The sequence below is a fragment of the Neodiprion fabricii genome, chromosome 2, assembly GCF_021155785.1.
Source record: "Neodiprion fabricii isolate iyNeoFabr1 chromosome 2, iyNeoFabr1.1, whole genome shotgun sequence".
In the NCBI taxonomy this organism is placed as follows: Eukaryota; Metazoa; Arthropoda; class Insecta; order Hymenoptera; family Diprionidae; genus Neodiprion; species Neodiprion fabricii.
Window position 1 is genome coordinate 3,787,356 of NC_060240.1, and position 15,249 is coordinate 3,802,604.

Genomic DNA, 15,249 nt, shown 5'->3' on the forward strand with positions numbered 1-15,249 from the left:
TCCTTCCGCGCGAATGCCGTCCCTTCGACTTTCGAGACGACGCTTGCTACAGCACAATGACCCAAGCTCCCTCTCTTGTCGAGATAACTAGCTCGTTTGGCTCACTCTCGTATCGGAGAATATCACCATCTTCGATCACCTTAGATTCAGCCGAGCATGTCACTCGAGTGTTTCGAAAGCCCGGACCTGTTCTGAACCCGCTCTTGAAGCATCCAACCTGGCACTTCGTTTGTATAGACTCATTGGATACCATGAATAGCTTTTTCCAAAATTTGAAAAGTGATACACGCGGGCTCGGAGATGAAACAATGATAAAAGCGACGATTTCCAGAATTCTACATTTTGGTCCGGAATGAATATACCGATCACGTCTCGATTGAAACTGGACAAAAAGCAGAGCTATTAAAATTTAGTTATTACACGGTTCAATTTGACATCGCGTCAGTGGCGAAGCGAAACTTTGGGGGAATGGAAGGTTGCGGGTTTGCGGGGGCGATCCACTTCGAGGGAACCCCTTTAGAACGCGAGCCGCAATTCCGCTTTACGATTGCTATTGTGACGAGTTGAAATCTTTGTTCCGTGAGTCAAAGGGGCTTTGAACTAGTCACGAAGACCGTGAGTGAGGTGGCTAGCCGGCGTGTACATGTATGAGGTACGATTGTATACAACGAGGAGGATGAAATGAACGTGAAAAATTCAAGACACGTGATAACCGGACGTCTGTATAAAGAGAAACAGGAAAAACTCGCAACAAAACCGTAGCACGAAATTGAAAAAAGTAAAAATATGAAAGAGAATCGAGATGAAAATATATCGAAGCGCGAAAAAGGAGGGTGAGGGTCACGAGCAGAATGAAAAACGCGAATAATTAAAAAGTGAGAATTTCAAATTAACTGCTGGGGGCAGGAGGGGGAGGGGGGGGAGGGAACCAGAGTTATATGAACTTCGACCTCCAGACCGGCGGACCCTCCGGCTTTTACATCCCCCGCTAGCCATCCGCTGTACAAATCATGACGCTCTAGTGTATAATAAGTAGGTACTTATAACGTTGAACAATACTGTGAAAACGTTAGCTGTGCAGCCGCGATGAAAAACGAAAATTACTAGGCAGAGACGCCCGAGCTGGTATAATTGCTCTTGCGGACTGAAACAGGTTGTTGCTGCTGCTGCGTTCGAGGCGAGCCTTGGAGCGTTTAAAAATAAAATAAGTGAAGAATTGGGTGGGTTAATTTGTTAAGGTTACGGTAACTGAACAGGACATCCAGTGACCTTTAACGTATAAAATGGGGAGAACTTCTCCAGAAGCTTTCCAGGACTTGTAGGATCACCGGATTTTTTCTATCTTATAATAATTATTACCCTAGACAAACTGCGATTGTTAAAAATTTTGATACTTGATATACCGAACTTTAAATGTATGGAATAAAAAAAAAAAAAAAAAAAACGCCGACGACCTTCGACCCCAGAGTCCTGAGCAGACGCTGTATGACCAGGACCCATAAGCGACCCCCGGTTACAGGGTGCAAATCACGACGGTGCAGTAGAAGCATGGTACATATAAGCAATAAGTACAGAGCTAAGTGAGTAACTAGACTGAACGCACGCGACGAGGAGATAGAGGCGGGGTGGACGAAACGCACGCGACGCTGCACCCTTCGATCAGGGTCCGCAATCCCCATCCCCATTCCCATCCCTCGGGCAGGAAGTGCGGGCTCCGAACTGCCGGGCTCCGACGCGATCCTGAGGGAGTCGGGGGACACGGATCGGGCAACAAGTCAGTGGGAAACGGTGCGTAGAGCTAGCGGTACGCGCGTGACGTATAACGGCGAAGGAAACGCGTCGCCATCCCCCAATTCGAATGGCTCGAATGCGTGAGCATATGGGGGAGAGACTGTATTATGTCTTCACCAGTACACACACGGCCACGTGCCAATGCGTGACACGTTCACGCATCGTCGGTTGTGTTTCGACTTGATCGTCATCCCCCCGAGTTACACTCCACGGTGTTGTTCTCCGACGATTTCCTTCCTCCTGGAAGGATCAGCCAACCAACTCCGGGTCGAAGAACTCGGATAGCTACCTCCATCCCTCATCGGCAGTTAGGGTCTTCAGTTTTTTGCGTAAAGGAATCGCTGAGTGTGAAACATCCAGCAAGTAGATACTTGTCGATGAAACTTGTCATGAGCCTGGAATTACGTTTCAAACCATGAATCGCGATTCGGTATGGTCTCCATCTCCGCATCTGATTGATCATGAAAATGAGGCGATACGTAGGTGCTTAAGTGCGTGTAAAAAGCCCAGCCATATCCGCCACTCGTGTCACTTTCAGAGAGGCATGTAAGAGCGATGAATCTTTCGGACTGTTGTACGATTCGAGAACGAATCAAGCCGAAACTTTCGTACATATATACCTACTTTCCTGGTTGGTTCGTTCGATTGGCTGAACAGAGGGGTTCTTTTCGAAATTGCCTCCCATATATATGTATACAACGTTTGTCGTTTCAACTTCTTTTCGCGATGCTTCTGTAAAAGCCGAGAAATCTGTTTTCTCTCAAAAAGGCATCCACAGCCTCCTCGTCAACAACTTCATGCGCGTCGATCAAAGTCGCTACATCAAGGAGCAAAGAACGGGAGAAGAATAAAACCGGGTTCTCTCATGGTACGCGTGTAAAAGAATATTTCACAAAGGCGTTTGGAACTAGAACACTGAACGCTGTGTTCATTTCCCTAAATCCATGCCCTATTCTCGATTCGCCAATCTGGTGACCATGTTGGGTTACACCTGCAATGGGACAAACAATCTCAGCTAACGCGGGTCGAGTGGAGAGCTTATTGCTGGATGGTGTGATGTAATTGAGGTGTGACCCGGGCACCTGATTCCGAGCAAAGGATCACGCGGAGGCACAATGGTCTGCCATACATGGCATGGAGCGACGGTAGCGGGGACAAATCGTTCGCCTCGCAAGAAGTCGAAAAGCGTGATTAGCCAAGGAAGGCTGTTCTCCTCCGTGTCGGTGGTACTCCGGAGGGGCCGATCGTTACCCAAGAGTTGGTAAGATAGTCACGCGATACGCGATGAGGCGCGTAAGCCGTCAGCGAGGCACGCGCCGACGTGGGGCGTATAATTATCGTACAACGGTGAACCGACTCTGCTTGGTCTCTGGGGCCTCGACTTGGGTCGAAAAGTCACGCTAGTAGTCGAACCTCCCTTTCCCCTCCTCGATTCTGACCCCGCGAATGACCCCTAGCAGCTCCGCGGCCACTCTTACCCATTTTTCATTCTACACCACTGACTCGGGGCGAGCTTGCTTCGACCAACTTCCTGACCTTAGGCGCCCTCTTACCTGCAGTAGGTACTGCTCAACGCTTTGCACACCCCGCTTTTGTACACCCGGATACCTGCTTCCTGCATACGGATGTCCACACAATCTGGGGTGCATATTTACCTCCGATGTTTAAACACCGCAAACTTCACCGTGTTAACTAGCAGGTCCAACTTGATTTTTGGTACCAGATTTCTACAGAGTTATTATGTCAGGGGCAAACCAAAATTTCAGCAAATTAACCCGCATTAGTTGTTGTCTATATCGTTATTGCAGTTCAACAACTCCGCGTAGTCATTAATGGAGAAGATTATTTTGAAATATGATTTTGCTATTCAATTATCCGATGCACTTTGCCGTTCCTGAGACCAATGAAAAAATATTTGTGTTATCCTCCTGATGTATGGGATATTTACAGAATCACCAGGTTTTCTTTGATCATGTAACGAACATCCTGCGAATCTAAGTACTTCTTGAAACGGTAGCTCAATGATTCTGCCGATCTTGATGTGATCCTACAACCGTGGTCGATTTCTGGCTGAATATTCTAGTTTCAATGAGCACCACCGAGCTGCTGATCCAATTGAGTGACTACCGGGAAAGTCGATTCATCAAAATTGTTGAAGTCGGTCAGTTCTCGTCCCCAAAAGTGTCATCGAATCCGAAAACAGTGTTCAGTCTAGGAGTTTGATCAGAAGGGTGAAGGTCTGAGGTGCTTCTTGGCCCCATCAAACATAATTTCACAGTAGGAAATTCTCCGTTGAAAAACCGTTTGCGTTCAAAAAGGTCGTCGGTGTTTGTCTTTGAGAGTCGATTGTTTTTCTGGATTGAACCAACCGTCGAACCCGTCACCGGGGTGTAAAATCGTGGGGAGGAGGATGGAAACGCCCCGGGCAACCGCGACGGGTCTAATTTCATAAGCTCAGTGACCGCGAGATGGGGGCGGCGTAACGGCGTGTTCTGCAAAGTGTAAACGCAGTCAGCGAGACAACAACAAGGCCAGGGAACGGGATGAGGTACGTCCTTTGGCGCGATTTCGCCCTTTCTCGCTCCTCCGATGCATGCGGCAAAGGGATAGGAGGAACGGGGGTGTGGAAGCTGTTTATAACAAACTGCCCCGCGGCTTGCAGCTCTGATCTCTCCACCGTGATTGCGAGTTGTGCCTTCAACAGGGCACAGCGCTGCCTCCGGCGCTCCTCGCCCGTCGAGGCGTCACTCTCCACACCCGTTTGCATGCCTCGGGCACTCCGCGACAAAGAGGTCGCGGTTGAACGCGCCACAAAGCGTCGCGACGCCCACGCCCTACTCGACTCGGCGAAGCCCCCGAGACTCCTATCGCCCCCGCCCGACGTCGCGACGCCCGAACTCGATTCGCGAACCAATTCCCAGACCGTTCATATTCGACCTCAAGACTCTGTGACATGGTTTTCGGAGTATTTTTAATCGTAAGATATGGTACGAATTTTCCTGATTCTCGACGATGATGAACTTCAAAATCTACGAGATTTTTTTTTTCAGATTGGCAAAATGGGAAGGAGAATTCGTTCGTCGCAGAGCACGATCTCGGTCGAGACGTGAGCGCGATTCCAATTTGGAACACATTCTTTTAGTTCGAATGGTTTATAGAATACCAGAAATGGGGTTGAACCAAATTTTATGATTAAAATCACCTGTCTGAAGGGATTAAAATGCATCTCATAATGGTGTTGATAAATAAACTCACCCTGGCCAGGGGCAGGTGAAGCGGCGTGACTCCAGCCGCCTTTGTACGAACTGCTGGCATCTGAAACATTGTAAAAGTAAATGGAATTATTAATAAAAACAATGTACTAGAGTGTAAAATTTTCTGTATCAGAATCAACCGTCTGAAAATAGGTAAAAATAAAATATTCTCACGTTGACAGTATTAGAGTGAATTTCTCGACCGATCAGTAAATGATCAAAAATTGGACTTGACGATAATTTATCAGTTTGTAGACTAATTGATATATCCATTTGATTATGTTGAAAGGATGTTTAAAAGAAGTCTGAATCTTGGAGTCAAGCATGAGACATGACACGCTTTCCACATCTTGCGAATACCTTTGCTATTCGAAAAGCTCGATCCAAGCTTCTCAACAGTGGTGACTAGTCAATTGAGATCGAATCACGACGATTGACAAGCCTGGAGTCAGAGTACCGTCAATTTTACGACCTCAAATGTCCTCGAAAACGTTGAGATCAAATGAAATTCACAACAAAACATAGATATCGTACAGTAGTCGCATAAGTTGAAATAGCGCATTGGAAATAAGGATCAACGAAATCATAGTTACCCCAATATTACAGTTACTCTTGACCATAAGTTGACTAGAATGAGAAGTCATTTTACAGACAGATTGTATGTTACATATAATCGGTTACTTTGAGTTACCGAACTAGCAGACTTTGCGTACTCATGATTGTCACAAGGTCCCGACCATTGGCTTAAAAAGTGCCTTTCTACTTCTCTCCAACGAGTCGACTGTGTGCTTGGTCAAGACTTTAAGGACTCTCCGAAGTGTTGGAATATCATTGTTATCGCTGTTTCCGCGTATGTGAATTCAGCTGAGCATAAGTCGAGATGGGTAAAATAGGAGCGAGTGCCGACGTCTGGGGAATTTCTATCTATGAATTTTCCCAAGGTTCGAGCTCGTCAGCCCGGGGGGCATGTTTGCCAACAGATATATTTTCATTTGGCAGATATTGGCGCGCCGGGGATGTCCCCTCGTACCCTAGTGTGTACATACGCGGTGCCAGGACGACAACGCCGAGTTCTTCCCGGCTACCGAAGACCCGGCTAAAGTCCAGGGTGACCTTCGGAGCAAACACTGTCCGCCAGTGGCTCCGATCCGTCCCCCCCTCCGAGTTCGCCTCTTTCGGTCCATTAATACAGCCTCGAATTTCACGTGTTGCGACGAGGGGGATGGTGCAGGTTACTCGACAACTATAACAATACATGGCCACGGCATAAGAAATTTTCTCTTCTTCCCCTTCTTTGCTCTCTTTCTCTCTCTTTCTGTCTATTCCCTACGGGGAATACCAAAATCCGGGTAATCCTTGCGGTTATAATATTTTCGAGTGGTCCACTTGACATTTTTCCTCGATGGGTTCGCGGACTTATGGGATTACGATATGTGTAATGGAGGGTATGATCGACCGATTGTTTCGCGATGATGAAAGATTTTTTACGGCAGGGGAAAATCTTCGGGGAGAAGGTATGCAGGATTATGATCGTTGCGGTATACGCTGAACAGGGTTAGAATCAGTAATATGAAATGGACTCTGAGAAGGAAGATATTTCAGGTCGATATCTCCGATTTGATTTCTTTTGCAGCATGTTACAGTAGACTAAAAATTAAGCGACACGTATTTCTTTTTTATCCGCCATTAAACACTTTAAGGGGGTGAAACCACCCTCCAAACTAAGGCATGTCGAGGGGTGATTTGGCAGTTTCACCCACAAGAATATAATTTTTTTTTTCAACCTATCCAACTGGGAAAAGTTTTCTCATAACGAGAAGTAAAAAAGGTAAATTTGTCAATTAAAAAATAAAAAAGAAACTACCAAATCACCCGTTGACATGCTTTTTTTAGTATACTATAACATATTAAAGAGGGAATCAAAATCGATGAGATCGACCTGAGATACCTTCCTTGTGAGCCAAGAGTTTGTTGTTTAATATTCAGCTGTTTGAAAAAAACCATTCGATATTTTTTCAACGGTTGCAGAATTTCTCCGAGATCGTCGAGTGGAGAAATAATTTTGGAAATTCGATTTGCATAGTCGGTGTAAGATACGCATAACACACCAACCGGAAAGATAAGACTGATGATTTCGTTCCCCTTCTGCACGTATAAGATGAAAGCCGAAAGAGCGATGTTTGGTTTTCTCGCATGGTGTTTGCGTATTTTATTTCGACGCGTAGGCCAAAAGGCCAGTTTTACGGCTCACGTATGGGGTCGTAAAAATCGAAGGCCTGTCTTCGGCCGGCGGTAAAAGTCGACCCTTACATGTGTACAAAGAATCGCAAAATGGTAACGACTGTCCGACCACGAGCCACAGAATGACGGGAGAACAATGAATTGACGAGAGAAATTTCGTGCCTCGTCTGATTTCCATCGTGAAAAATAAAAGCACGTGGAAAAAATTTCCCCCCTTCTTCCTTGCACAGAAACTATTCCGCGAACGTAATTTTATTACAGCCGAGATGACCCAGCGTTAATTTGGCATACGTGACGACGGAGACGAACGAGTCTGCAGAGGTCAAGCCAAGGTCAAACGACCTTCCAGATATCATACGTATGCGCCTATCTATGAGCGAATGAAGCGTCGGCTAACGACCGAATTCAGAGGGTCGTGTGTCGGGGCAGCTTTTTTGGGGGTCTCGATGCCGCCACCGCCGCATATGATGCATTATGCTGCCTACGTCGTCCGGAAAAGTCATAAATTGGCCCAGTGTGAAAACTCACTGATCCGCGTTAACCCCCTTAAAAGGTTAATTCGAAAATCAGAGCCTCGATCAACGTGTGCTAATAAGCGTTATGTGTACAAATGATCGCCTTTTTACATAGACTGAGAGGAATTTTTAGTTCCGGTTACCGCTCGGTCCTTGACTATTTTCATTATTTACCACAATCGAAAAATGTAGTTCTGGGTATAAAATGATAATTAGTTTTCTAGCCGTTACCGGAAAGTCTGGTATCCGTTGCTATTCTTTATCATTACGATCGCTGTTGATATATTTTCCCGTAACTGTTGCGAAAATTTAACGCTCGTGCAACGATAAATTGACGTTAAAGCCTTGTTTAACTATAAAAGTAGAATAAACCTCACAAACTGATTTTGCGTTGCAATAACCGAAAAAAGGATCGACGATAGCGCAAAATGGTTAGGCGTACTTCGTTTTTCGTAATTCCAACAATATTCAAACAGTTTTTTTAACGATACCTGTTTTACTCAATTTTTCTGGTTACTGTAACAAATGAAATTTTTCTCAGTGTATTGAGAAAATATATATATATATATTGTCGCAGAATAATTTCGCCATGCGAGTTGGATAGTTATGTCTTCAGACAAGGGAGCTTCGCTCGCGTGTGATTTTTGCTATCTTTATTGATTCATTGTTTTTTTTTTTTACCTGTTCTTCTTTTTCCATTTAACTTTACCTTCAAACTCAAGTTTCTGAGATTTATATGTGTGCATTATAATCGTACGTACCGTAACGAATATTTTTTCAGGTTTTTATTTTAACCGGTATTATATACGGGAATCCGTTTATCGCCATCCGATCTGGAGAACCGACGTAATTTGATTCACTGGTATGATCAAAGGGAAGGAATTTTTTTTTTTTTTCGTCCTATCTTGGTAACAATCTGCAGAAATAATCGGTCACTGAATTTCAGTTAGCTTATCCTAGAAATTCAAATCTCAGGTCAGATACGAATCACGATCACGTGTGGCTGTATGTTAATATGTTAAAATCTATGCAGCTTGTCAGGTGGGAACGAGGATTGCTGCGTAAAATTATGTATCTAATACCAAAACTATACCCGAATAAGTATGAAACTGTATGCATTAACATTGTAGGTACACCTTGAAAATTAAGCAATTTTTTTACAAATCGGGACTGTAAATACGAGTGAGATGTTAAATAAGATATAGAATGATATCCAATATTTGTAAAAATATTATATAATTATTAATTATTATTGAAATCGGTTTTAAACTCTCCCCCAAGTTTTTTTTTTTTTTTTTCACGTTACGAAGATGTATCAACGTAAATGTGACGACACGTGCTAGTTTATGTGGTGATTTACACTATTTTGCATTAAAACTACACGTTGAAAATATTGTGTGGCGGTTAGCAAGTTCAAACATTCAATTCTACTAAATAATTACCTTTCACCCTTTGCTTCGTCACGATGACTTGGAAATTTTTTTACCTTGACGGTACTGAAAACCGTTCTTAAACCGTTTTATCTGAAATTTCTTTACTCGTGATTTTAATAAGGCAGTTTCAGAGTAAAATGATATTTTTTTTACACCACAACGTTTCATATTAATATTTCCGTACGTGAAGAAACTTAAGTGTAGCAAAATTATCCTACTTTTATATTTAATTTGAGACGCAACGTACGAAAAGATATATTCAATTACTAATATATCGCCGCAAAGAAAGAACAAAATATAGAGCGTGTAAAATACTCCTATAAACAAATAGAATTTAAACGTTATTATCAGAACGAAAAATATCTGAATAATGTACTGTTAATAATATCAATGTCAAGTGAACATTTCTTTCTATTATCGTGTTATGCAAAATTGTTATTTTGTTAAGTAATTTTTGTAACTGCTCAAGAAGTATATCCGCCTATTCTGTCTTTTATTTTTTATCTTAATTTCTTTACTTTACGTCTGTTATTAATTATAACAAACATTGTTTCTAATTTTTTTATTTTGTAGGACCAACCTATTTACGGGCATGTATACACCTCCTGTAGGTCCTTACGTATAGGTCCTCAGTAAATAAATATCTAAATGATATACTCTTCTTACTTATACCAAAGAAAATATCTCTGAGCTCAGATTTTTCTGCTTACATAAAAATTATTCACCCAAAATCCGAGCTTTGAATCATCAAATTTTTTTCATCTCGAAATTTTAATGCTTTGCGAAATTGCGGTGACAGTAACATTTCACTTATCAAAATGCAACATCCCCGTGCAGTGTATAAGCCTCTCTCTCTATATATATATATATATATCACAACTACTACTAACATATATTTTGTAAGATGTTTATTACAGGCGTTCCTTTTGAATAATTAATCAAGAAATTCATCTCGCACGCAACTCTTACAAGAAGAAAAAAAATATTTAACACGAAAATAAGAAGCGTCAACAATTCACCCTGAGTTAATAATTTCTACGATTCGCTGATAAGCTCGCAAGCTTAAACCCTCGTCCCTAGTTGTTCCTTGATTATCCGTAATACTCACCTGCGAACAACATCGATAGATTGGTGAAGGCCGTGGTCCTTGGCAATTCCGCAGCAGTGGTACCGCTGCTTTTTAGGTCCAGCATCGCGGTCGCGATGACCGGAAGGTCAAAGTTGAACCGCAGTCCTCTCGGGGAATCCTGACGGTTTCTTATTATACTCAAAACAGTCCCCTTAATGTACGTGTGTAAATTTTCACAATAATAATTTTTTTATTATGATTTTTTTTTTGCTCTCCGTCACGCAGCACCGCACCAGAAAAAAAAACAACAACAATAATAATAACAATAACAACAACAATCAATGGACCCGCAATAATAATAATAATAATAATAATAATAATAATAATAATAATATATAATTAATCACGCGGTACGATGATCCCGAAGCACACAGAATTGAGAAAAAACCATGAGAATTAAGGGTGTTTCGACGCGTACAATAAGGATAAAGAAAAAATTCACGTGCACAGCACAATTCATTTGCAGCGGGCCAAGGTTGAGCCCAGTCGGCAACGTAGGTGTGAGGACATGATCGTGGCTTCCCGCTCTTAGTGACACTGGAAGTTAACCCCGTGGTTGCCTGGCGCCGCGGAAACCCGGACCGCCCCCTCGGCGTCGCGACGCCGAACGTAGGCGGGGTTTCACACCCGTCGAAGCGGCCGCGCGCATCCCAACTACTTCCTAATCAACCCCCATGGAACACGAGCAAGACGGACCGAATCCATGCAGCCTGCCCGATGACGGGACGGAAGACGGGGAGAGGAGTTGCTATAGTCACCGAAGCGACCTATCAACGTGTCGCCCCTCCGATCCGAGTAAGACGATGCAGGGAAAAGTAAAACACCGAGATCTCAAATAAGTACGGGAAAACTTACAGAGGTACCGCTTATCAGCGGTAGGTAATGTAGATGTACGATCATTTTAGATCCCAAGTCGAATCACGGATCTGGTATATTCATATTCATTGCTTCGTTCGTTCGTTTATAATATATGCCTTGACGATATTTCACCTTATTCCATATTATATTCGCGAAACAAAGAATTCATCGTAAATTTCGAGTATATATTCGACAGGGTGAGATCATTTGTTTTTTTTTTATTTATCATTGATCTTTGGATTTTCTTGAATGTGAAGTACATCAAGAGCATCTTTGCTTCTAGCGAAACCCAGTTCGGATCTTTTTCGATCGAGAATCTCGAGAGTCTTTTAACCGATGCATGAAGTCGCGTTTTTCCTTACTTGGACAAATGACAATATGATTTGTTTTCTATTTTATGACATGTTGCGGCTAGTATTATTCTACAATTGCACTTGTTGAACACTCTTACTTATGCCATCATTTTTTTCAGTCTTATAACGGGATGTTGAGTTTCAAATAATTACACTGGTCTTTAACTAGGTTTACACCATGATATAGAACCAAGAAATCACGGATCTATAATCCCGCGTCGAAATTTTACAGCTAGTTTGAATCGAACTTGGCTCTTCGTTTCTTTGTATTTCAGCTAAGCCGATTCGAATTCAGAACTCATTTATACCCTCAAGATCCTCTGACAGCTCATTGTTAGTTTGACTCGACAAATCAGTCTTGAAGTTTTTAAAATTTTTAGATCGGAATCAACTTCGAGATCCTCGCATCTCAGTTGCAATTAATTACAGAACCTCGAATACATGGAATTCGAGAAAAGAAAAGTTTAAGGATTAATTGAGGACTAAAACCCGGAATATTCTTAAATGAGTCCCAATTTTGGTTCTCATATAATAATTCATATAGCTGTAAAATGTACTCAAAAATCGGAGGCTGCGATAAGAGCTGGAAAGGCCGATAAAGCGATTTGAATTATCTTTTTTCAACAAGAATTAATAACAGTTGGAACTGTGACAGATCGATTTCTACGAAGTGTTGCTGTAGGTCGGGGTGTATACGAGTAGCGAAATTTTATATGGTAATGAATTCCGTGTCGTTAATTTGCAGCGAGCATCAATTCGCTTGGATTAGAGCCACGCGTAATTATTTCCGCATTGCATGTGCGAGTCTATAATGCAGAGAATTGTTCCGTAAGCTGCAAAGTGTGACTTTACTGATTAAGAATTATTTGAAATTCAAATTTTTAGGAAAGCAATAAATCGTTTGCCTAGGATGACGGAAAACGGTGAGTTCAATTCGTTTCGTTTGATTCTTAAATCTTTACGATTATTTACAAATTCTACGAACAGTTGAAGTTCTGAATCTGAATTTTTTTACAGTATCTCACAATACAGGGTAAAGTGACATAATTATATCATCACAATTTGTCGCATCTGAGGTACCTTGAATGTTTTATTCGATTTGGGGCGAGGTTGAAGTTCCGAATTTGAAAAGTTCCGAAAGCGCCTAATTTTGAACGTTTTGGTGGCGAAACTTAAAGTAAAGAAATCAAACTTTGATTTTAATAACTTTGTTCGTTAATACCGAATAAACCAAGTCTGAACTTGAGTGAAAGTCTATAAATACGTAAGTCAAGCCTCGGTCATAAATTTCGGCTGGCCGTCACGACAGCTTCTACTGCCTGTCTGAGCGAACGGCGACTCATTTCACTGCGCATGGCCGAGACCATCACTGACTTTTATCAATTTTTCTCCAATTACAGAATTCCCGTGATTTTATTTACCGAGTGCGATTCGTCATGAATTCATCTTTGCAACGAGAATCCATGAAAATTTGGCATAAATACTGACGATGAGTAAATTGAAACAACGGCAATCCAAAGACTGCCCATTAAATTCAACCCTGATCCAAGCGTCTTCATTAAATTTCTTCACTTTTTCTTTTCGAGGAAACAAAGAGATCGGTTTCATGCTTTTCAACGGATCTCAAACATCAGGCTGATTCAATACGTTTAAAATCATTGCGTTAGATTCTACACTGAAGTTTTGCCGGCCACACGGTCAGCTTTTACTATTTGATTCTCGGTTGCACGATAACTGGCCGTTTGTACTATGTAATTATACTATGAATTACGTGATCTAGGCTGCTTTCCATTTTCTCTATACAATATGTTTGCATTGTGTGTGTATTTTTTTTTTTTTTTATAGAAAGAAATGCAGCTTGGTTTGAAGTCGGGGTCGATGTGTATGTTTTTCATATAATTCGAAATAAAAAATATGTCATCGTGTACTGAGAATTTTAAAACGATGATTTTGAATAATGGAGATGATACAGCCACTTGAAAAATAGTATATATCATAATTTTTTTCGATACTGTCAACTAAAGAATGAAAGAAAGAAAATGACTCTCATTTATCTCGATGTAAAGAGTGATGAAAAAAAAAACAATTTGCTTCAGACATTCCGTGAAGCAACATTTAGGTGTTTGTATTGACAAAATATATCTTTTGCCACATTTGTCGCATTCAATAGTTTTTTTTTGCGTAGCTGTACCTCGAGCACCATAAGAAAAATTTGACTGAACATAATATCCCAACAGATCCGCATTATTATTACGTTACTCGTTACATTTCTGTCAGTAAATATAACGCAAACTTTTGTAATTTCAACTTACGTAAATTGTCATATCGACATGTAACATGTAATTTGTACCTTTTCTTTCGACGAGTAATGAATTGAAAAAATGATTGAATGAATCCAAATAATATTAGCAGACATGCTGGTAATTTTTATTTATTTATTTTTTTCAAATCGTCTGTAAAAAAATGAAATGTCAAATTATATGCGCTAGGTGCATGGAATCGTCGAGCGTTTTAAGGGCCGGTTGCCACTTTGGCTCGTTCACACGTGTACGCAGGTATGCATAATGCATATGTACCAGCTACTGTCCGATTTATCATTATTCAAAATGAAAAATAATGCCCCCGGAAACGAGGGGTGACTCAGGCTGTCTGCCGTGCCGCCGTCGGCAGCCTGCAGCCAACGACTCGCCCCGGTGGCTGCAAGTGGCCGATTCCTTTAACCCGTGATTCACGTGGAGTTCATACCCTGCAGGAGTATGGAGCTTGGGGGGGGGGGGGGGGGGGGACACCAATCGCTACCGTAACGATATAACACTGAACCCATTTAACCTCATTAAAGCCCCTGCGTGGTTGAATAAATACCCGTAGAACGAAGAAGGTGACGTTCGTGAAGAGGTGGACGAACGATCGGAGCGGGAAATATTATAATTGAGGGGAAATGAGGGGAAGGCGAAGTATAAAAATGGTCGGAAAATACGATTTTTGAAACGAAAAGTAATTGCGAGCTTGTAACGTGGCAAGATCCGGTCAAGAATTAATGTTGGATTCAAGAAATCTATCTTGAATTGCGGTGAAATTTGCGATGCTTGGTAAGAAAAAAAAAGAGGAATTCACTGTTCAAGAGATTTGTTGTGAAATCAACGTGAACATGCGAAATGTGAAATTGAATAGTATTTTTTCATAGTTATGTTTGTGGATGATTCATTGAAGAATAAAATGAGCTATATCTCGTTCAGTCGCATTCGAAATCAAAATTTCGTAAATTTCAGTAGGTAGACTTAATACCGGTAAAAGTTTTTTCAAGATTTATAGTTTCATTTGAAATAATTTTCGATTCTAGGTGAAAATATTCATTTATCTTTCAGTTATTCCATCAAATAGGTACTAACTAAATAAAACAATGATAATAATTGATACTTTAATGACATAAATTGATATTATATTGCGTCGTTAATGGTAGTAAAAAAAACAAAAACCGATTGTAAGGAAGAATAATATATTGTTTTGGTCAATCTTTTAATTCGAACCTCTGTATAATCGTGTTTTTTGTACCAATAATTTTTACCCCAAATTTTCGTCCCGAAAATCCTTGAATATATGTCGGCTTCCCCGCAACGCAGGAAGTTCGAAGCCAGTTCCTATTTCCGATTAAATATAGTTTGTATTGTTGTATCA

The 15,249-nt window shown here is 41.4% G+C and overlaps 1 protein-coding gene across 10 annotated transcripts in view; it reads right to left on the reverse strand.

The window, feature by feature from the left end:
* LOC124175732 (transcriptional regulator ERG homolog) overlaps positions 1-15,249 on the reverse strand; it is a 46,976-nt gene that overhangs the window by 8,130 nt on the left and 23,597 nt on the right. For 9 of the 10 annotated variants that reach the window (XM_046556188.1, XM_046556187.1, XM_046556186.1 and 6 more), the window contains exon 3: positions 5,047-5,106. In XM_046556188.1, coding sequence (XP_046412144.1) covers positions 5,047-5,106 — 60 coding nt within the window. Of the gene's footprint in view, positions 1-5,046; positions 5,107-10,342; positions 10,550-15,249 lie in introns of those variants that run through there. The other variant, XM_046556192.1, reaches the window with a different exon arrangement.